Source organism: Ursus maritimus, unplaced genomic scaffold (assembly GCF_017311325.1).
Source record: "Ursus maritimus isolate PB19 unplaced genomic scaffold, ASM1731132v1 scaffold_7, whole genome shotgun sequence".
NCBI classification, from domain to species: Eukaryota; Metazoa; Chordata; class Mammalia; order Carnivora; family Ursidae; genus Ursus; species Ursus maritimus.
In genome coordinates this window covers 83,725,007-83,745,991 of record NW_024426885.1, presented here as the reverse complement: position 1 = coordinate 83,745,991, position 20,985 = coordinate 83,725,007, and the positions used below count along the sequence as shown (strand labels likewise).

General features: G+C 46.7%; 1 protein-coding gene across 1 annotated transcript; it reads left to right on the top strand.

Annotated features, from left to right (window-relative positions):
- Window positions 1-1,866: 1,866 nt before the first annotated feature.
- On the top strand, window positions 1,867-20,646 carry LGALS8 (galectin 8; the record flags this gene model as incomplete). Its single annotated transcript, XM_008689638.2, is given in 9 exon segments — window positions 1,867-1,914; window positions 9,856-9,944; window positions 10,866-11,076; window positions 12,495-12,614; window positions 13,270-13,326; window positions 14,038-14,064; window positions 14,782-14,870; window positions 15,617-15,782; window positions 18,601-20,646. Coding segments are annotated over 9 exon segments (951 nt in total). The 3' UTR covers window positions 18,751-20,646.
- Between the last annotated feature and the right edge of the window lie 339 nt (window positions 20,647-20,985).

Below are 20,985 nucleotides of genomic sequence, written 5' to 3'. Positions count from 1 at the left end.
TTTAATTGTAACATGACTTCATGTGGATTTATCCAGGTTCATTTTGGGGGGACTCTCTGTGCTTCTGGACCTGGATGTCTGTTCCCTTCCCCAGATTTGGGAAGTTTTCAGCTATTATTTCTTTAAAAATTTTTTGCCTTCATTCACTCTTCTTTTTCTGGGACCCCTATAATGTGAATGTTAGTACACTTGATGTTGTCCTAGAGGTCCCTTATGCTATCGTACTTAAAATTCTTTTTTTTTTTTTCTGCTCATTTTGGAAGATTTCTACTTCCCTGTCTTCCAGATCTCTGATCCATTCTTCTGTATCTAATCTGCTGTTGATTGCCTCTAGCATATTTTTCATTTCTGCCGTTATAGTCTTCAGCTGTGATCGGTGCTTTCCTATATTTTCTGTCTGTTGAAGTTCTCGCTGTGCTCACTCATTTCTTCTCCCTAGTTCGGTGAGCGCCTTTTTGATCATTGCTTTGAACTCCTTATTGAGCAGATTGCTTCTCTCTGTTTTGTTCTTTTTCTGAAGTTTTGTCTTGTTCTTTTTTTTCTTTCTTTTTTGTTTATTCTTTGTTGTTGTTCTTTTGTTTGCAACGTACTTTCCTGTCTCCTCATGTTGCCTAACTCTGTGTTTCAGTGTATGAGGTAGTTCACTGTGTCTCCTGGTCCTGAAGGAGTGGCTTTATGTAGATGTCCTGTGGGGCACAGAAACACAGCGCCCCCTGGCCACCGTAGACTTTGCTCCAGGGCTCTCCCTGCCCGGCGTAGGCGGCATGCGCCCTCCTGTTGTGGCAGCGCTGCGACTGTGGGCGTGCTGCTGGGAGGGGCTGTCCCCCGCCTGCGGGCTGTCGCACCGGCTGCACCTGCTCCTGTTGCTCTGGTGGGCAGGGTTATCGCCCCGATGGCTGCAAGGCCATGCAGAGGCGCAAGGTTGCATGGGGCTCTCAGCAATGTGCACCCCCTGACATTAGCAGTCTAGAGGGCACATCAGCATGACAGAGTGAGACAGCAAAAACGGCTGGCGCTGGTGTTTCAGTCCCCTGGGAGGACCCAGCTGTCCCCTCTCCAGCAGATGCTCCAAGGTTAATAGGGGTCTCCTTCACCTCTTGTCTCTGTGCTTTTTGTCTGGTATTTTTGTGCTGGTTTCTGGGTCGAGTGAGTCTGCACACGGGCCCTTTAAGAATGGGTTTTCCTTTCCCTACAGTTCTGTAGTTTTTAATGGGTGATTCCCTGTTGGTTTTGAAAGTCAGTTGTTTTGGGGCCATCTCACCTGTGCAGGATGTAAGGCCTGATGTGAGCTTGAATCTCACTCCTCTGGGGAATTTTCCATACCTTTGAGATCTGTGTGGACTCTGCAGTACCATGTCTGGATGTGGGTTTTCCATCAGCGAGACTGTATTTCTGCCCCTTCTGCCTGTCTTGTGCTGCGTCTTGTTGTGGAGGCCCTGCTCATCGAATGTCCAGGTCCCCTTTTAAAAGGAGGTATATTCCACATGTAGTTGTAGGAGGAGGTGAGCTCAGGGGCTTCCTATGTGGCCATTTTGAACCCTCTTCTCTACTGATGTATATTTTCAGTCACTATGTCCTGCACTGATAATCCAGAATCACTTAGTGCACAAGTACACAATGAAAGAAGGGGGTCAGATCTTTGATTGTAATAGCATCCTATTATTTGGTAAATATAAGCAAGATAATTTGTAATTTAAATTGAAAAGTTAGGATGAAGAAAAGTGATGCATGCTAATTTTTCCTCCCCTCTGTTCTAATTTTACACAGGGCAAGAGCATCAGTTTCAATCTGGGAAGCCTTTAAATGAAACGTGCTTAAAATCTTAGATCCTACATAGAGAGACCTCAATCAACAATNNGGTGGAAGAGCGTGATGTTGTCCTTAGCAAACCTGCAGAATATCATCTATAACCCGGTAACTGACTCTATAGCATCACTTGTTATCTGTGGCAGGGTTTAGCGCAAATCCAATTGGGTAGTGATTATCCATTGCCGAGGAGGAGAGACGATCAAATTCAGTGAACATATGGAAAGGGACTGTGGTAGGGACTGTGGTGATACAGCCCTTGGAGCTCAGTCCAGTGGAGGACGAAGCCACAGTGATAATACAGGGTGGTGAGAGTGTGTTCGGAGTGGAGAACACGGGGTACGGTGGAGGGAAGCCAACTTTGGGGGTGCTGGGAAGATAACCACAAGACATAATTTTCAAAGGAAAATGGATTTGTTGCTCTTTTTTGATTAGACCCTGTTCATGAGAAATAAATGTCTCAGCGTTTCCCTCAGGTTTTCCCTCTGCCTTTCGAATACTGCTTCGTCCTTGGGTGGGGAAAGGTCAAAAGCCAGGGGCAAGATGGAGAAAGGAAGGAATTAGGGTCTTGTGGTCCAAGAGCCCCAGTGACTGCAGTTGCTGGAACTTTCAGTGTACATCCTGGGAAGTAAAGAACTTGTTTTAGTTTTCGGTGGTGATGAGAATCTTTAGAAATGTCTGGTTTCCGCATATCTGAAGCTAAACCCTGAATTTAGGTCTGACGTAGAGTTGCTGCTTTTTTTTTTTTTTTTTTTTTTGGTAACTCCCCCCCGCCCCCTGCTGGTGGGCAAGAGAGAGGGTGCGAGTCCTAGAAGCAGGGCCCCACACCAGTCCCATTAGTGTTCATGGTGCCCTTTTTCTGTTACTTCCTTTCTAGTTGGAACTCTTTTTTACCTGGGTTTTGATGCCATTGTGCAGAGTGAGGGTCAACCACCACATCAGGCAAATTCCACTTTGGAAGAAACAGCGTTGGGTAGTAGGCTTCCTTTAAAAAGGAAGACCGAGTTTGAAGTCAGCGAGACAGTCAAAAGGATTTTCTCTACCCTAGAGTTAAAAACATCTCAAGGTTGGGGGTGCCCGGGTGGCTCAGTCGGTTAAGCATCCCATTCTTGATCTCAGCTCAGGTCTTCATCTCGGGGTCATGAGTTCATTGGGCTCCACGTTGGGTGTGGAGCCTACTTAAAAAACAACAGCAACAATAGCTCAAGGTCGTAGATGGACTTTCTCCAAAGATTAAAAAACAAACCGGCTGCCCACCTGGGTGCCTGACATCCAGTCCTGGCTCCCGCAGGAGGCGGAAGGGCTGGTGAGGTGACGCTCCTCCATTCTGCCCGTCTTGCACAAAGGTGCCTTATCCGAATGCGATTTAGAAAGTAATCGTTTAGATTGAAATCCCTGTGCGTCTTGATCCAAGCATGCTGACGAGTCCTGTCATTTCTGGGGTTAGCACGTGCAGCGACAGGGTCGAAGCAAGAGAACATGGAAGTTCATTTCCCGCCAAAGGGCTGCTCCAGGGCCGGAAGCGCAGCCACGCCTCCCGCATGGCCTCGCTGCTGTTGTGAGAATAGTTCGTGGTGACACGTTCTTCCGAAGTAAATGTTTTTGGCAAATAGCGCTTTTTTTGTTTTTCTGTTTTCTAGTCTGTTTTCACAAGCCAAAAAGGGTAGAGGTAGAAAGATTGAACCAAATAGCAAAGATGACATTTTGCTGGGGCACCTGGGTGGCTCAGCCGGTTGTGTCCTTCTCTTGATTTCAGCTCAGGTCGTGATCTCAGGGTCATGAGATGGAGCCCGGCGTCCGGCTCCGTGCTCAGCAGGGAGTCTGCTGGAGATTCTCTCTCTCCCTCTCCTGCCCACCCCCTGCATCTTTCTCTCTCTGTCTAATATAAATAAATCTTGTAAAAAAATGACATTGTGCTCCATCTTTAAATTTAATAAATATTCATAGCACCACGTGTGCACACTGCTAAGCTCTTCTTCAGTTTTTTGAACTGGTCACTAACAAAATAACTGTAATGCAAGAAAATAATTCTTTTTAAGTCTAGCTTGTACATATCCTCATCGATTGACTTAAAACATCAAAGTTATTTGCAGCCTCTGCTTTTTCCCCATTGTCTTTTGAACATGGGAAGGGCAGCTAGCTGCAAACGGGAGAAGAGCTTAAGCAGTGTGGACATGTGTGTGTTTTTTGACTTTTTACTGTATGCTTTATTAAGCATTATGAAGACTCAGAACTACCACCTTTTAATTTTTATTTCTTAATGTTTCTAAAGCTTCCATCCACATTGGCGGCAAATTCTATCCGTATTAAGTCCTCTTGGAAAAAATACAGTACACTGTGTAACTGTCCTGTGTGCTTTTTCATACCGAATTTATTTCAGTGTTGTGTATACAGTTCTTAATATGTGACTGAGTGTTAGCTGGTTCAGACGTTATTTAGCAATGAATCAAATTGGTTGTGAACATTCATTCCACCTGGTGCCGGAAAGCTCATCCTTCCAGTCCCCTTGGGAACCTCGCTTCCACCTTTATCCTTTTCTCCTTAGCCCTCTGAGTACCCCCTTTCTGCCTTACCACTTCATCTTTAAACACAAAACAGTAAACTCTTTCTTAACCTCCGAGGTCCCTCCAGCCTCGTGTCCTTCTTGTTCTCCCTTGTTGACCATTGTCTGAGACAGCGTCTCTTCTGCTGTCTTGATTCTCTAACCACAGCTCTGCCCTCTTGATTTTCTTTTTTTTTTTTACTCTTTCTTAATTTCCTTTTTGTCTTTACTCATCATGTCTTGCTCTTCATTTTGCATCTTTACTGATCACCGTTAGACCTTCTGAGTATGTGCAGGACATGTGAGCAGTTCCGGCCTTTTACCTAAAGCTCTGAGATGCCCCGCCAACCCTTCAGGACTGAGGAGTTCCTATCCAACGTCACGTCTGCCTCCCCGAGTCAGCTTCCCTTCTGTGGGTTTCCATTTCTTTCCATGTCTTTCTGCTGTTTACTTCTACCTCCTCCCATGCCACCAAGCCCCCAATAGTTTGAAGGTAATCTGTGTTCCAAATTTAATTTCATTTATTAAACACAGTGGCTTTTCCTTTTTTATTATTTTTAAAATCTAAAGATAGTATGTGTAAATCATTTTTAAAAGCTCAAACCGTATTTAAGGGTTACAGTAACCCGTACATTTTCCTTCCGCGCTGGTGCTCGGCTCCCTGCCCGCGGCAACCACACTTCCCGGTTTTGTGTACAGCCTTCCCAAGAGCACATGTGAGTATCCCAGAGTGTGTCGTGCGTGTCACTTTTATTGGTCCTGTTTCTTCACACGTGTGTCACACTACAAACCTCGTTTCATGGTGCTTCTCGTGAAGTGAGGGTCTGGGGCGCCCGGCGTCAAGTCTGTCAGGACCGTTTCCCTAACACCATTTGCTCTCTTCATGTCTGTGTCACAATTTGGAAATTCGTGGAACACTTCAGACTTTTTCATTATCATCATAACAGTGATCAGTGATTATAACCTGCTGGAAGCTCAGACAATGGTTCGCATTTTGTACCAATATTTTTAAATTAAGGAAAGTACTTTTTTTCTTCTTTAGGTATAATGCCATTGCACACTGAATAGACTGCAGTATCACGTAAACCTCTTTTTTTATGCACTGGGAAACCAAAAGATGTATCTGACTAGCTTTACTGCAGTCTTCACTTTGTGGAAGTGCCCGGAAACTGAGCCCGCAGTGTTTCCGGGGTGTGCCCGCATAGACACTGCCCTGTGTGCTGCTTTCCCCACGCAGCGCGTTTTGGAGCTGTCTGCACGCTTGGGACTTCTCGCTCATCTTCGTGGCTGCATGACTGGCCCGTTGGACGCATATACCATCACTTACTCAGCCGGTTCCCAGGAAAGGACTGTTCCCTTTTGTGGTGGGACCCCACGCTCTGGTGTACGGCCTTATGCATGCGTGCCAGTAGTTTACAGGGTAAATCTGTAAAAGTGGAATCACTGGGTCAAAGGGCATGATACCCACTTCATTATCTTCTTAAAAATCTTCCTTATTTATCCATGTTAAGGATTTTGACAGCCTTCCCATATTGAACTTGACCTCCTTGATGTGTCTAGCTGACTGATCCTTCTGTCCTTTCTCTTCCCATCCCCCGCCTTGAGGTCCCCGACACACACCCAGGTGTGATGATTCATGGGCACAGAGTCCTGCTCGTGGCTGTGCTTTATTACAGTGAAACGATACGGAGCCATGTGACTAAGGGAAAGGCACCTGGGGCACAGTCCAGGGGAAACCTTCAAAGTCCCACGGGTCCTCTCCCGGTGACTCCCCCAGGACGTGCTGAAACCCCGCAGCAACACGCTGTGACAGTGCATGTGAAATGCTGCCCACCAGGGAAGCTCCGCAGAGACTCCCTGCCCAGGGGTGGATGGGGCGCTGGTCACGTGGTCCGCTGCCGCCTGGCACGTACCGGGATTCCAGACTCCCATCAGGAAAGCAGGTTTTTAGCTTAACCATATGGCTTGTACCAACAGTTTAGGTGCAGGAGACCACCCATGGCCGTCTGGGTGGTGGTGCTCTCCCCAGCAGGGGGCCAACCTCGTCAGGAGGCCTTGCAGGGCTCACCATCCCGTCTGCTTTGTTCATTCTTTTCTGCATACTCCCTCATTTTACAAGCCATTTTACAAACCTTTGCCCCTGGCTCTTCCTGTCTCAGCTTCTCTACCTTGGTACCTATAATAATCCTCTCTGCTCTGACTTGGAGCATGAGTCCTGCCACTCACTCACTGTGTGGCCCTGAATCCCCTACATCAGTGTATGTGGCCTTAGCTGTTCTCCCAACCGTCACACCAGACGAGTTCAAATCTAAACTCTTCTTCCTTCTGAAATCTCTTTCCTCCCCAGTTTTACCATTTTAGATGGCGGCCCCTATAGATGGTTTCCTTTGAAGTCGTTCTGTGTCTGTCTCTTCCTCCCTGTGTCCCCCAGTGTCTACCGCCATCATCCTGGCTTGTATCCTTGTCTCCGGCTGCCTGCAAGTAGCCAGTCTCCCAGTGAACCCCCTGCGCTCCGGCATCCTGTGTCCCACTGGACTGTTGCCCCCAAACCCCGCTTTCATGATCTCATTCTACAGTCTGACCCTCTGTCCTGAACTGCCCCCTTACTGCTTGTCTGCCAGACCTGTTTTGTCTTTTCCTGCCTCTCTGCTTTTGTAAAGGGACATGTCTCCCTGAGCTGGCTTCCCCCTCCTAACCGCGCAGCTCACATCACATTCCTCATCAACTTTCTTTGGGCAACTTGGAATTCTTCCTACATTTTTCTGAAGCACTGATCTGGCACCTACTTACTGCCGTGTATGTGAAGATGGGGAAGATGTTCGTAGTTGCCCCCACAGAGCCAGTCTAAGCAGAAAAGGAATTTATTCAGTGATACTGAGTGGTTCTCAGAATCTCTAGCAGGACTGAAGGACCACACTTGGCAACCACAGAGTCAGAGACGACACCAAAAGTCGTGCTGTAAGACTCTTCCCACCACAATGGTCCCTTTGCACCACCAGCCCCACCCGGGCCAGCTCTGCCTCCGACCCTGCCGGCAGCGCAAACACTCAGTGATTCCGTCTTCTTGTCACTGGTTCTAACTTCCCGTCTGAGCTGGCGGTCCCGAGTGACGGACTTTTGTCCTGTCCCTCGCCCTTCCCTGCAGCCTAGATGAGGCTGAGTGAGGGTCTTCCGGATACGGGAGAAGATTGTGACTCTGAACAGCCGCGTATCCCAGGTGCACTACAGGCTCCTCCCGGACAGGACTCTCATACGTCTTTCAGTTGCAAAGTCCGCTTGGGAGAGACCTTTGTGGCAGCAGACATCGCAGAAGTCACCCTAAAACAGGCAGAGCAGTGAGGGTCAGCTAGGATGTTCGGCAGGTAACACGAAACCCAGCTACGGCCTAAGCTTACAGTATTGTCTCCAGTGCGATCAGAACTGTGTTTTAATTTTTTAAAATTATTCATGAAACATCAAAGCTTGACGTTTGCCTACGAAACAGCGTCCTTCTTCCTTTTCAGGGGAGCAGACAGTCAAGAGTTCAAGGAGTGGGCTGCAGGACATCTCGTGTGACTCCCGTGACCCAGATCACTTGAGTGTGACTGACACCACGGGGGGTGCTTTCCTAAGTGGAAAGCGTTAGTCCACGTGGCGGAAATTCCGCACTGTTGTTTCTCAGACTGGAACAACTTATTGACAATTGTGAAGAACTTACTAGCATTGATGGGAATAGATTATTGGTCTGAGAAAGCTCTTTCCAACCCTAAAGTTAAATATATAATAAAAACTTGTGGTTTTAAACATATAAATGCTTATGATAGAGATCTGGAAAATATAAACATATGAAGAAAATTAAGATCCCATTCCTCAAGAAAACTTGTTAACATTTTTGGTTTATTTCTTTACGGTGTTTTTTTTTTATGTTCATCATTAACTTAAGGTTAAGATCATACTGTGTATAGTTCTGTAGGCTCTTTTCTCCGTAATATTTATATCCCCTAACATTTTGCATCATTAAATATTCTGCATAAATATATTTGGAATGTATATAAAATTTGAAGTTACGAAGACTGTTGAGTTGAGTAACAGATTTACCCTGAGGAGGCTGTTCCTGGACTCGGCTGTGGCCCAGATATCGGTGTGGACGTGTAATTCCTTCCACACGGTCTGCGCGGAGCCCAGCGGCTCTGGCGTGGGGCTGTGGCCAGCCTCCGCATGTGTGGCGTTTGCTGCTGCGATGGGCTCTGCTCCTCCCACCCACCTGCTCTCGGCAGCTCTCACGACAGTAGGGGCAGCTGGCTTCCGTCGTTTCCTGCTTTTCTTGGTCATCGCTTGGCTCCCTGGTCAAGGCAGCCACACGTGTGGTTGAGCCGCCACTCAGCTGCTGCTCCTCTGCGTGGGTGCGGCTCTGGCCGGGACCGGTTTCTGGGCTGGTGAGCGCCCACTCCTTCACCACGTAACCACCGATCGTTCCTGACCTTGGTCCTAGGCCTGCCCTGCGCAGCGTACAATCCAGGCAGCGTCTCCTGTGCTGTGAGGCCCGTCAGAACGGGGTGGGGTCCACTGGCCCCTGGCGTCTGCAGAAGGTTCCGTGGAAGAGGTTGGCGCTTGCCCGGAGGTTTTCAGCTTAGGAGCAACCAATCTGTAGCTACTTTTATATGCTTTCCTGTTTTAGGTCTTATTTCTTGACAATCAGAGCTACCTTGGATAGATTTTAGCACTCATGTCCTAACTGGGGTGAGCTGGGCATAAGGCTTGATGGCGTCTGGCCTGCGTGGTTTGCTCAGATGCCCCTGAATGGAAGGGGCGATGGTTGTGATGCAGAAGATGCAGCCAGTGTGGGCGTGGAGGGAGGACAGTCGAGTCACCTCTGGGGAAGTGGAGTGACAAGATCTGATCGTGTGTTCGGCCCCAGACAAAAAGGCTGGGTTCCAGGTGATGAGGGGCAGGCTGGGACCTGGATACTTGTTGGAACCTAAGCCTACAGACTGGACCAGGCCAGGCCAGGCCGGTGCTGTGTCGTGAGAGACCACAGGCACCCAGAGTCATCCCTGAGATCGTGCAGCTCTGATTCCCAGCAAGGGTCTAGAAGCCTGGCAGGGAAGATTAGACACTCGGCTCCCAGGTGTGGCGGAGGGGCTGTGTTCGGAGCCCCCTCCACAGGCAGTAAGTGTCACTGCCTCCATCAACATGGGCTTGGGGCCTCGCGTGGTCTCGGTCCCATGTTGGGATCATCAGTGGAACTTTGGGGGAAGGGGAGGGGGAGGGGAACAGGACTTCCAGCAAGTTGTTTTTTCTATCAGAATTATCCTATTAAGTAGACATTTTATTTCACAAAACCCCCAAGCCAAATAAGAAGTCGTATGAACTTTCAGCTGTGTCTTTCTCTTTTCAGATACTGTCACTATCTTGTTTGAATAGTGACGTAGAAAATGCTAGATTCCAAACAGATTTACATGCAGCCTTTCAAAATGTAGTCTTTCTGTTTTACGTAAACATCCACTTGTTAAAATTATTTTTCCTAGGTACTCCCGTATGTCGGGACCATTCCTGGGCAGCTGGAGCCTGGAACTTTGATTGTGATACGTGGGCATGTCCCCTGTGACTCGGACAGGTAAAGCCATCGCAATTCATGAAGCAGGAACACGGCTGAAGGGTCTTTTTGTGGGGAGACAGTTTCTGATACTTTGAGGCCTGGTTTTGCTTTCATCAGCAGCCCCAGCCCAGGTGCTGAGATGGGAGTGAATGACTGAAATAAAGGTCACTTGGGTGTTTTATTGCAGGAAGTCTGGTTTGAATATAAAGGATTAGATATCTAGTTAATGACAGGAATTGTGGTCAGACTCCCAGGGACAAGGTCTAGTTACAGTGAAACGTTCTCACAGCATCATTGCTTAAGATCCGTTCTGGGCATGTTGTCTGATGCTTGCTTTGGGTACAAACTGTGGACGAGGCTGTCTGAGTGCAAGCTGGGCCAGCTCTGTGTGGCTGATGCCCAGATAACAGCGGTTTCAATAAGAAGCCAAAGTCAAGTCTGAAGAAGACAGCCCGTATGTTTCCAGGTAACTCCGTAGAATCTAGAGAAGCAGGCCTCTTCTGGCTCTCGGTTCTGCTGTCCCTCTTTCTCATGGCTCACGGCAGCTAGAAATCCAGCCCTTACACCATGTTGTGGGTGGCTGGATGGGTCCCTGTGGGGTTTGAGGGGAGTGGGCGGGGGAGGGGGGTGGACAAAAGGCAGGTGCCAGCTGACTTAGGGCCATTCCCGGGAGCTTTCCAGAACATTTCCACCTTGGCAGAGCCTCCAGCACTGGAGGACGCCTGTTTGCCGGGGGGCTGGAAAACGTGGGCTCTTACTCTGCACAGCTCAGGGCTCTGTACGGAGGGGGGAAAGGAAGATTCTGTAAGAAGGTGTTTAGGCCACGTGGGTGGACACGCAGAGGATCCGTCACGGGTCGCTGAGGCTGGGTTTTGGTGCTTGCTGGGCCTTCCCCGGCAGCCTCCTTCCGAGTGCCCACGTGGCCCCTTGCCCTCGCAGGTTCCAGGTGGATCTGCAGTGCGGGAGCAGCGTGAAGCCGCGCGCCGACGTGGCCTTTCATTTCAATCCGCGCTTCAAGTGGTCCGACTGCATCGTGTGCAATACTCTGAAGAATGAAAAATGGGGGTGGGAAGAGATCACCTACGACGTGCCTTTCAAAAAAGAAAAATCTTTTGAAATTGTGATTATGGTGTTGAAAGACAAATTCCAGGTAGGTTTTGAAGAATAATGGTGGCACCCAGGGCAGCTCTGCATGTCCGTAAACTTGCCCTTCCATTATTTCCAGAGAAAAAGAGTGGCTTTATCCTTTTGCTCGAAAGTAGGGGCCAGGCGGGTACCCAAGTGTGAGGTGGGGCACACGTCTGTCTGCCCCTGCTGTTTCATCCGGAATATGGGTCCAGGGCAGCCAGACCTTTTTATTACATCCTATTTCTGCCAGCATGGCTGAGCTCAGATCTGAATTAGCACAGCATTGTATGAATACAGGATCGTAAACTGTGAGCACCGTGACTCGAAGCGTGGGGGCGCCCAGGACGGACAGATGGGTGGGGAATCAAAGTGAAGTCCTGCCACGAGTTCTCTAGGATCAGGAGATTTTAGGTGCAGAATTCTTGGAAATCCTGTGCGCAGTAAATACCTGCACGTACTAGCGCGTACGTGTGAGGTGGAAGGTGGCTCTCGAGGCTTGGGGCGGGCACACTTGCCCACCAGCCCCGTGGAGCCTCGAGCCTCCCAGATGAGTGACCCGTTGGCTTAGAGTGAAGATTTCCCATCTCTGGTGCAGGACCTTTCTGTCCTGCAGGATATGCTCCCACCAGAACACTTCCCCTGAATCTCTCAAACTCCATTCGTCCCTCCTTCCCTGGCCTTCTGAGCACGTGTATCTGTAGTGTTCTTTAGAACACTCGTTCCTGGACTCTTGTGCCTTTTCCTGTGTTTACCTTACCTGCCAGTGGGATTTTAAGCTCCTTGAGGTCTGACGCCGGTTTGCGTTTGGCCTGTTTTCCCGACATCCCCTATTTGGGAGGGAGGGACAGGGAGCCTCGTGGAGTAGCCACCTGCTGGCGGGCCCTGTGCTGCCACACTCTCAGGAGTGACTTCACAGTCCCTTCACAAGAGCAGCCCTTGGAGGGACGGCCTCTTCCTGCTTACAGTCGGAACCGCAGCTAATCGAGTAGCTTGCCGGTGTCCGCTCATTCAGCAGATTCAGCAAGGACTTAATGAACGCCTGCCGTGTGCACGGTGGCCTTCCTTAGAGTGTGGTCCTCCAGGACAGCGGCTGGGGGGCAAGCTTGCAGGGCAGCTCGCTAACCGCGGTGCTCACAGGCCTAGGGCGTCGGGGGACTGTGAAGCCCGGTGTCTCCCGTACGTGCACAGGGACACACACGCTTGTGCACGTATGTTCACAGATGTGTAATCTGTCCAGTCCAAGGTGATTTCTCAAAGGAAGTGAGAAACACTGCTAGTATCATGGATGCTTTCAGCTTGGTCAGACATGTAATGTGCAGACATGTGGGAAAAGATAGAAAATTAAACCCGAGTAGACATGATTTAAATTTGGATACATTAGTAAATGTAGTTAATTGTTTGTTTTTCCGGGGTGCTGGGCTGTCTTCTGTGTTCATTTAGGTGGCTGTAAATGGGAAACATATACTGCTCTATGCCCACAGGATTAGCCCAGGGAAGATAGACACTCTGGGCATTTATGGCAAAGTGAATGTCCACTCAGTTGGTTATAGCTTCAGCTCGGTGAGTACCCTTCCACAGCCTGGGGTCTTCCTCGACGTTGTCTTCTGATGAAACGGTAGGAAATATCTTTAACGTCTTCTGCTAAGATAAAAATACTGTAAATGTTTCTGTCGTTAGTGTATTAATTTCTTGGAAGTAAATCTTTCAGACCAGTAGTGTGCTATGTATTGGCCAGGCCTTTAATGTCTATAGGATCTTAAATCTAGCACGCTTCTAACAACAAAAGCGAAACCCAAAATAGTAACTACAAAACAAAACCAACCCTTTTTAACGGGGCTAATTCCTTGGAGTACAGTGGAGGATTTCTCCAAGACCGATTCCTAGAAGTAGGAAGTCTGAGTCAAAGGGCATGTGTATTTTAAGTTACAACTGATACTAGTTGGAGGGCTGGTGAGCTCATCCTCCAAAAAGCTTTCCAACAACGTACAGTCTCAGCAGCCGTGCCCGTTCACTCACATTCTTCTTGATGCTCATTCTTAGTCTCTGTAACGCTTGCCAATCTGATAGGGGGGAAGGACCCTAATGTTAAGTACATTTTTGGATTATAATTTTCAAGCATATTTTCGTGTTTAGTACTATTTATAATTCTTTTTGCTATGTCAGGGAGGTTGTATTTAGAATTCTGATGGATGTTAAAAATTAATCTTATCTTCAGGATTTCAGAAGTACCCAAGCATCTACTCTGGAACTGACAGAGATAAGTAAAGAAAATGTAAATATTAAATCTTTTAATGAACTACCAGTTTAAAAATGTTCTTTTAGTTGTGTAAATCAGGTGGCAGGCAGGCAGAGTTTTATAAAATTGTTTTTGATGTGAAAAAGTATTTTTAATATTAATAGGCTGGAAGTCAGCATTTGAAAACTAAGGCATATACTTCTGTCCCAGGCACTGTAAATTTTGCAGATGCTGGAGCTCTCCGTGTATCTGCCTACTACCCACCACTCTTATGTTAAAAAACCTCTGTTGAAGAGAACTGTCACACGGTATTTATAAATACTGACCACAGTGCATTGGCACATGAACTGCCACATGCATCTTTTCCCTGGTAGGAACAAGTACAGTCTAAACACCGAGTCTTTGTTATTAATGGAGAAAGTGGTGCCTTAGTGATCTTGGAACATGTGATCTAAAAGATGGAATACAATATCTTAGCATGGTGGGAGCACCTTGGAAAGAACAAGTAAAACATGTCCAAAGTTCACGTGTAGTCCTACGAAAAATTATTTATGCTGGAGGATACAGGTTTCAGGTGACCAAGACCGTAAGCCTGTATCCCCAGCCTGAGTAGCCCGTCACAACTCCTCAGCACACCGTCAGGAAGTGCAGGCTCTGGCCCTTGTAACCAATAAGATCTGACTGCTCATGTTATAAAATGTAATTTTTCCCTCTCAAATGTCTTCACTTTGGTTTCTCTTCCAATAGGTACTGAAGTCTGACACATCACATTTTGTAAGTATTTTTGCCTAGGTTATAACATGGAACATTTTATAAAATCACCCAGGACATGAACAGTTGAAACCTTAGAAGACAGCTTCATTCCTTCCCTGCCTTACTGCAGAACTCTTTCCCCAACAGCCTAGTAATAGAGGAGACATTTCTAAAATCGTACCCAGAACTGTCTACACCAAGAGCAAAGGTTCGACTGCCAATCATACTCTTACTTGCGCCAAAATACTACCTACCAGCTGTTTGTCAAAGGTTTGAAGAGCCAAAAGTTTTCTTAATTCTATATAACCAGTTAAGTTTTAATTAGCTGATAATGTGTAACTTCTACCCTCAGTAGAAGCCCAAAGCAGCCCCTCTGCATTTCTGTGCTGACCCCGAACGGAGAAGAGTCAGCTGGGCATCAAGTCTCTGGGCTGCGTATTTCTGGAACGCTCCCACCTGGGCTGCCCCCCCCGCCCCCAGGCAGAAGGTGCAGCACGCTGCAGAGCCCAAGTGTAGGCGACCTTCTCAGAGCGTGTTTCACTCACGCAAGGGATTTCAGGCCCCGCTTCATGTTTACTCGTTTCCTCCTCTGAAATGCTGTGAGTGTTCACCGTGAGCCAGGCGGTGCTGACTGCTGGGGCTTGCAGGGCAAGGCCTTTAAACATGGCCTGTGTCTTCGGACAGTTTTCCCATGAGGTCACTTTTTGCAGGCTTCCTAGTGCTGTGTTTTCTCTTCAGACTCTGCCATTCGCTGCGAGGTTGAACTCCCCCATGGGCCCTGGACGAACCGTCTTCATTAAAGGAGAAGTGAATAAAACTGCCAAGGGGTCAGTACCATTGTTATCGGGGCTGGCGCGAATACTTGCCACATGCATCTCTTCCCGCCTTATACTAATAAGCCCTGACAGTCTTGCAAGATGGGAGCAGGACGAGGGTCCTGGTCCTCACCGGACATGTGAGACAGGAGAGCAGGGGGAGTCGGGCTGCCAACCAGACTGCTAACAACTAGTTGGGGGTAGAATCAGGACCGAAGGCCAGCGTTTTGAGCCAGGCTTTTTGTGGCCGGACGAGAGGTGGCGTTTTTGTCTGAGAAGCCCACCAGTGCCTTAAAGAACTCCAGGGCAGCCGGGAGGTCATGTGACTTGTAAAATTTCTGCTTAAGAACCTTTTCTGAGACGTTCAGACTTCTGAAAGCTTGAAATGAGCTATTTCCTGGAAGGCAGTCACTTCCAGGAACAGAACACTTGTAAATGTTAGTAGTACTGCAGGGGACTGCCTCCTCCTGCGGCCTGAAGCTCGCACCTGGGTTACTTGCTCTAACCCTTCAGTTGCTTCCCACCCCGATCTGTAGCCTCAACACTGATGTTCCAGTTTTTTAGGTTTTTATTTTGCAAAGAGCATATTTACTTCCGTGGAATGCTAACTCCGAATTTGAAATGTTACTTTCACCTGCATTCCTGTGTCTGTGTGCACACGTGTTTTGTGTAGTTGTGATCAGAGCTCAGTTCGGATTGTTAAAACTGCAGAAACCGCACTGCTGTCTTCTACTTAATTTTTTTTATTCTCTCAAAAGCTTTAATGTTAACCTCGTATCAGGAAAATCAAAAGATATTGCTCTTCACTTGAACCCACGCCTGAACAGTAAAGCATTTGTAAGAAATTCTTTTCTTCACGAGTCCTGGGGAGAAGAAGAGAGAAATATTACCTGTTTCCCATTTAGTCCTGGGATGTACTTTGAGGTAAGATGATCTTATGGGACAGGACAAAGAATCTGGGAGGAGGGGTAGGTTCCTAGCTTAATATGTGGAGATTGCATGCGGCTCTTCTTGGGACAGAGTCTGCGTTGTAAAAGGAGCATTCAGAATACAATCAGTATTCTGATCGGCAGAAATGGCACAGCCAGGAGGACACCACATGATTAGCAGCAGAATGTTTACTATACGGCCCCATATTAGTTCATTGGATTTTTAACAGGAACCTTGCCTCTGGGAGGAGAAACAGGTTTAGGATAATCTTAAGTGAACATGAAGACACAGGAACCATAAAATTGCTCTGTCACCTGCCATCTATAGCTTTAGGTGGCAGTCCTTTCTTCAGGTTAGTCCTGTTTGTATATATTCAAGGAAAGAGATGTTTAGGTCCTTAGAACTTAAAGACATATGGTCCTGAGTCCCCCAGATGTGTGAATATTATGGTCACACCACCTTTCCCAAAATGTGTTTCTGGATGCTGAGCAGACAACAGTCTCCTGGACATGGATGCTGGGTGGTTGGCTAGATTCACTCACTAGCTTAGGTGAAGCACTGCCTCACATGGTCATTCAGAGTCACTGACTTAGGTCATGCTTCTATATTTTAAACTGTCACATGCTCTGCACCATTGAGTGGAGTTCTTAAGAACTCATCAAAACTAGTTGTTAAAGGCAGGAACATCAAGGCCGAACAGAAGATGGCAACTGGACCTGCATATATATTCATAAGTTCCTGGTACGTGGAGTAACAGATGTGACCTAATCGTAGGAGGTTCCCTGGGAGGTGTGGATATTGGTTTGGAATTCAGAAGGATGTAGGAAGGTCAAGTTAAAGGTGGGTTTTCCAGATTGAGGGGATGATTCTAAGTGGGGCGGGGGGGAGTGCAGCACAGGGGTTTCTTGGCTTGGCAGGAGTCCAGGTATAAAAGGTGACTGGGGGGCTCACTGGAAGGAGACAGAGGTGACTGCTCCAGAAGGAAGTGGATCCTTGGGGTTGGTGACAGGAAGTCAGTGACGTAACTTGTTCTTTGAACCGAGCCCCAAGTTTGGTTCTGTATTAAAATGGAAAAGGACAAGAATTCTTTTAAATAATCACTTTTTCATTTTGTTAATTTTCTATCTCAGGAACAGTAATTACCCTCATTGGTAATGAGTGGTTGGACCACTGTTTTTAATTTTCTGTAGTGATAGGTTTTTCTCTGCTTCAAACTCCTGCCCCTTTTTAATAGGTTTTCATTGAGATTCTCAGATTCTATTATGCCATTAGTTTGATTTTAACCAGTATTTTCTGTTCCTCATTGTTTCAAATTCATTTATTCGTTCTAGCTACTAGTGTTTTAAAAAACCTTTGTTTTGTAATTTTTTTATCAAATTATGATTTGTGCTAGAACATCAGATGTTGAGGGATTTTGTTGTCCCGTGTTTTCTTGTAGATTGTGGGTCTTTCTTTTGCATGTTGTGTACTTGTTGGGCGGTAGCGTGTTCCCCGGGCTGCAGACATTTCCCTTCCATCTGTAGGGCAGTGGCGCCGCACGTGCTCCGGTACCATGCGGGTGACTGATGGACTCTTCCCGCTACTCCCCTCCACGCTCCTTCTGGGCAGGAGGCTGTATTTTGTGTTTTCTTTTGAGATTTCGTTAAACGTTACATTATCGAGGGTCCCTTCCACCTGGTTGAAACTGGGATTTCCACCCCTGTTGTGAGGATGACAGAATCCCAGGTTATGGATATTTTCCCCAATTCTCTATGTAGCCCTGAAGCCTTTGCTTCTGTCAGTTCGCTCTTTCATCCATGGAATTTCCCCTCGCAGCCACTTTCACTAGTCTGAGCACGACAATAGACAGACTCTGCAGATGTAGGTTTGGCCTCGGCCTGGCCCGCGGGGGCCGGAGCCGGGCGAGCAGCAGGGCTGTGCTGCTCCTCTCTGCTCTGCTGAGGCCTTGACGGAGGGAAGAGGCATAAGGGAGAGAACACCATGCAGGAGAGAATGCCAAACTGGTCCGTTTAGTGGGAGTGGAGAACAAGTGGAACTGTGCCCAGATCGGCATCGGGAATGTGTTATCAGAAGTACGCGTTTTAGGTGTAAAAGTGATTTAAAAGGACTGTAGTTTCTTTTGGTTTTCGCTGTTTCGAGTTTTAGGCAAAGACAACTCTGAAAGGCTCACACCAGTCATGAATCTGAATTGAATCTTTGCCAAAATACTAATTCCTCCACGGAGTCACAGAATACTGAGCTTTTGGGAAACAGAGGGAGGCCAAGATGCGGTGAGCTGGGATGGAAGTCAGGGTCACCGCACAGCAGTGCAAACCTAGAGAGTGCCCTAAACTTCTGAAGTTTTTGTGTCCTTTTCTAAGACCTTAGAGTTTAAGGTGGAAGAGTCATGACCCAGATCCCTTGGGTTCCAGCCTGTAAGCTGGGACCCGCTCCTCTGTGCCTGTCAGTATGGCAGTTCTCCTCCAGCACTGCAGTTCCCAAACATGGGCAGGATGGGGCAGGGGCACACTTTGCCAGGAGCAGCGGGCAGGACAGGGCACAGCAGAGGTAAGGGGCTGAGGGAAGGCAGGCCTCAGGCCCTGGGGACGGTGTGAGGCTCCAAGCATACTTGGTCATTTCCCTGAGTGCGACAAGGCAGAAGGTGCTACTACCAGATTAACGTCAGAGTCTTAGAGAAGTGAACAGCAGCAGGCTGGGAGAACGTGTCTGCCTATAAAGCAAACCCAGGGGGTTACTTTTTGATATCCTGTTAGTTTAACTTTTGTTTCTTGCACACTGAGAGGAGCCACTAATGTGTGTGCTTTCCTTCCAGATGATAATTTATTGTGACACTAGAGAATTCAAGGTTGCGGTAAATGGTGTCCACAGCCTGGAGTACAAACACAGATTTAAAGAGCTGAGCGCTATTGACACGCTGGAAATTGACGGAGATATGCACTTACTGGAAGTAAGGAGCTGGTAGCTGCTACGCTTGCTACAAAAACTGAAATACAAATGGCTTATGTAACACTGGCCTTGTTAAAATGCATCTATTATTATACTGTATGTATGTATATACACACACACACACATATATATCTATATATCTGTATCTATATATATAGTTAAAATGAGCTTGCATAACATGAAGTCCTACTAGGTGTTCTCAGTCCTTGCCACACAGTGTGGCTTTGTCTAGTACAGAATAAGGAAAGTTGAGGCAACAGCAACTTACAGTCATTATTCAGGCCTTTGTGTTTGCTCTCCCACCCTGGCCTCTTCTTTTTTAAATCTGCTTCACATTCAGCAAGTTTTCTATTGATGTAGAAGCTAATGTGCATGGAGCACTTATTTTTGCCAGCACTGTGTTAGGAGCTGGGGATAGAAGTATACAGCGGAGCATAATACCACTCTGTTCCCTGGTCTCTGGAACTCAGAATCTTCTACGCAGACATTAATTGCATAAAGTAACTAGAGATAATTACTCAGCTGTGAAGTCACCTACATACTAATTTACACCACCTCTTCAGCGATCACTTCCATACCCAAAGATCAGTCAGATCCCATAATGGAAATGACTGATGTTGCCTTCCATCGGGCAGTTTCCTTTAGCATGATAAATACCTAGCTCTATTAGCTGTAAGCATTGCCAAATAATTAACACTGTGAAATCTGAACACAGCACAAAGATTAAGGCAAAAAACAGCAAAACAAAACCAATGGTATTAAATTAACTTTCAGTCTCAAGGCCACTAATGTCTGTACCAGTAAATGCTGAGATTACCTGAATTCAGGGTGAGTCCAAGGTCTTATTTTAAGGTAGATGATTTCAACAAAACAATGTGAAGATTAGATTTCATGACTGTTCATAAAACAGGTACTATCAGAGGGTACAGTATATCGAGACCACTGAGGTAGAAAGAGGTGGCATGAAAGATCTGTTGCCTGTCTGCCTGCAAACAAGCCCTGCCCCTCTGCTCTTCTAAAGATCAGTCCCTCATCGTTAGCCATGGAGATCAAAACATTGTTCTACTTTAAGTGATTAAAATCAAACCTGTATCAGCAGGTTAAGGTGTTGCATTTCTGTAATTTTTCCTATTACTCTTTGAAGCAAGTTGGCAGGAGTTCTTTGTATAATTCTTACAGGTCAGATCTTGTTACAGGAATTTTCAAAGGCTTGGGAGTGGGGAGGTAGGAAAGCTGAATCAGTTTGATCATTTTATCCTGTTAAATTGCTGGGCTGAGTATGCTGCCAGCATTTACAAATATTTTCATTACAGATTTGGGTTAGATATTATTTGTACCCATGTAGCAAGAAGACTTACTTAAGCTATCTGATTTTTTACAACTACGCAGTGTAGAAGCTTCTGGCACTTCATTCTCTTCTATTCCTGTTAATTTATTACGTTGCATCTTGCCAAGCTCATGGGGGGTGGAGGGGTCCTAACTTTCATTGGGAAGGTTGTAGAAGGAATCCCCCAGGCTCTTTTGTTCCTTTATAAAGAACATCAGAGGGCATAACAGACATGGAGACCGCAGGCCACTCCGAGAAAAATAGAAGCCCACATACGTTGTTTTCTCTAACACCTAAGCATACTTGATGTTTACTCTTGTTTCACATGGAGGTATTACTGAAGACAGAATATTAACGTGTTTTGAAAAGAAGCTGTTATCAGACATTTCTTAGACGGGAGTGTGCATTCCTAGCAAGCCGTATCTCTAAAGCTACAACTTAGCCTTTTGCTTCTTTGTCACAGTTCTGCACTGAATTTTCTATGTTAAATTAGAACAAAAGCTTTCAAACTAAACATTCTATGGGACAGTTCTGAGATGCTTTAAATTTTTTTTTAAAAGGCATAATAAAATAGATTTAATTTTTTTTGAGCCTTTAGTTCACATGACATCAGAGATTAGAAAACTTCAAAGCTTTGAAGAAAATCTGACACTTTCTCATACAAGTTATTCTTGGATTACCACCAGTGGAAACGTGATTACTTCTAGTCCTGGAGGAGCTGTGCCACCTAGTGTTTCTTTTCTATTTGTGGTATCTGCCTACACTGCCCACTGCCTCGGCCCCGCAAAGAAAGACTAAAGTTTCCCCTCAATCACAGTCCTAAGTGGGAAATGCATTCCAGAACTAATTCCCTGTGGCCAAACACATAAAAAGTAAGGCTGAAGCGTCCTCTACCCAAAACAGAAAGTATTCCAAATAGCTTTC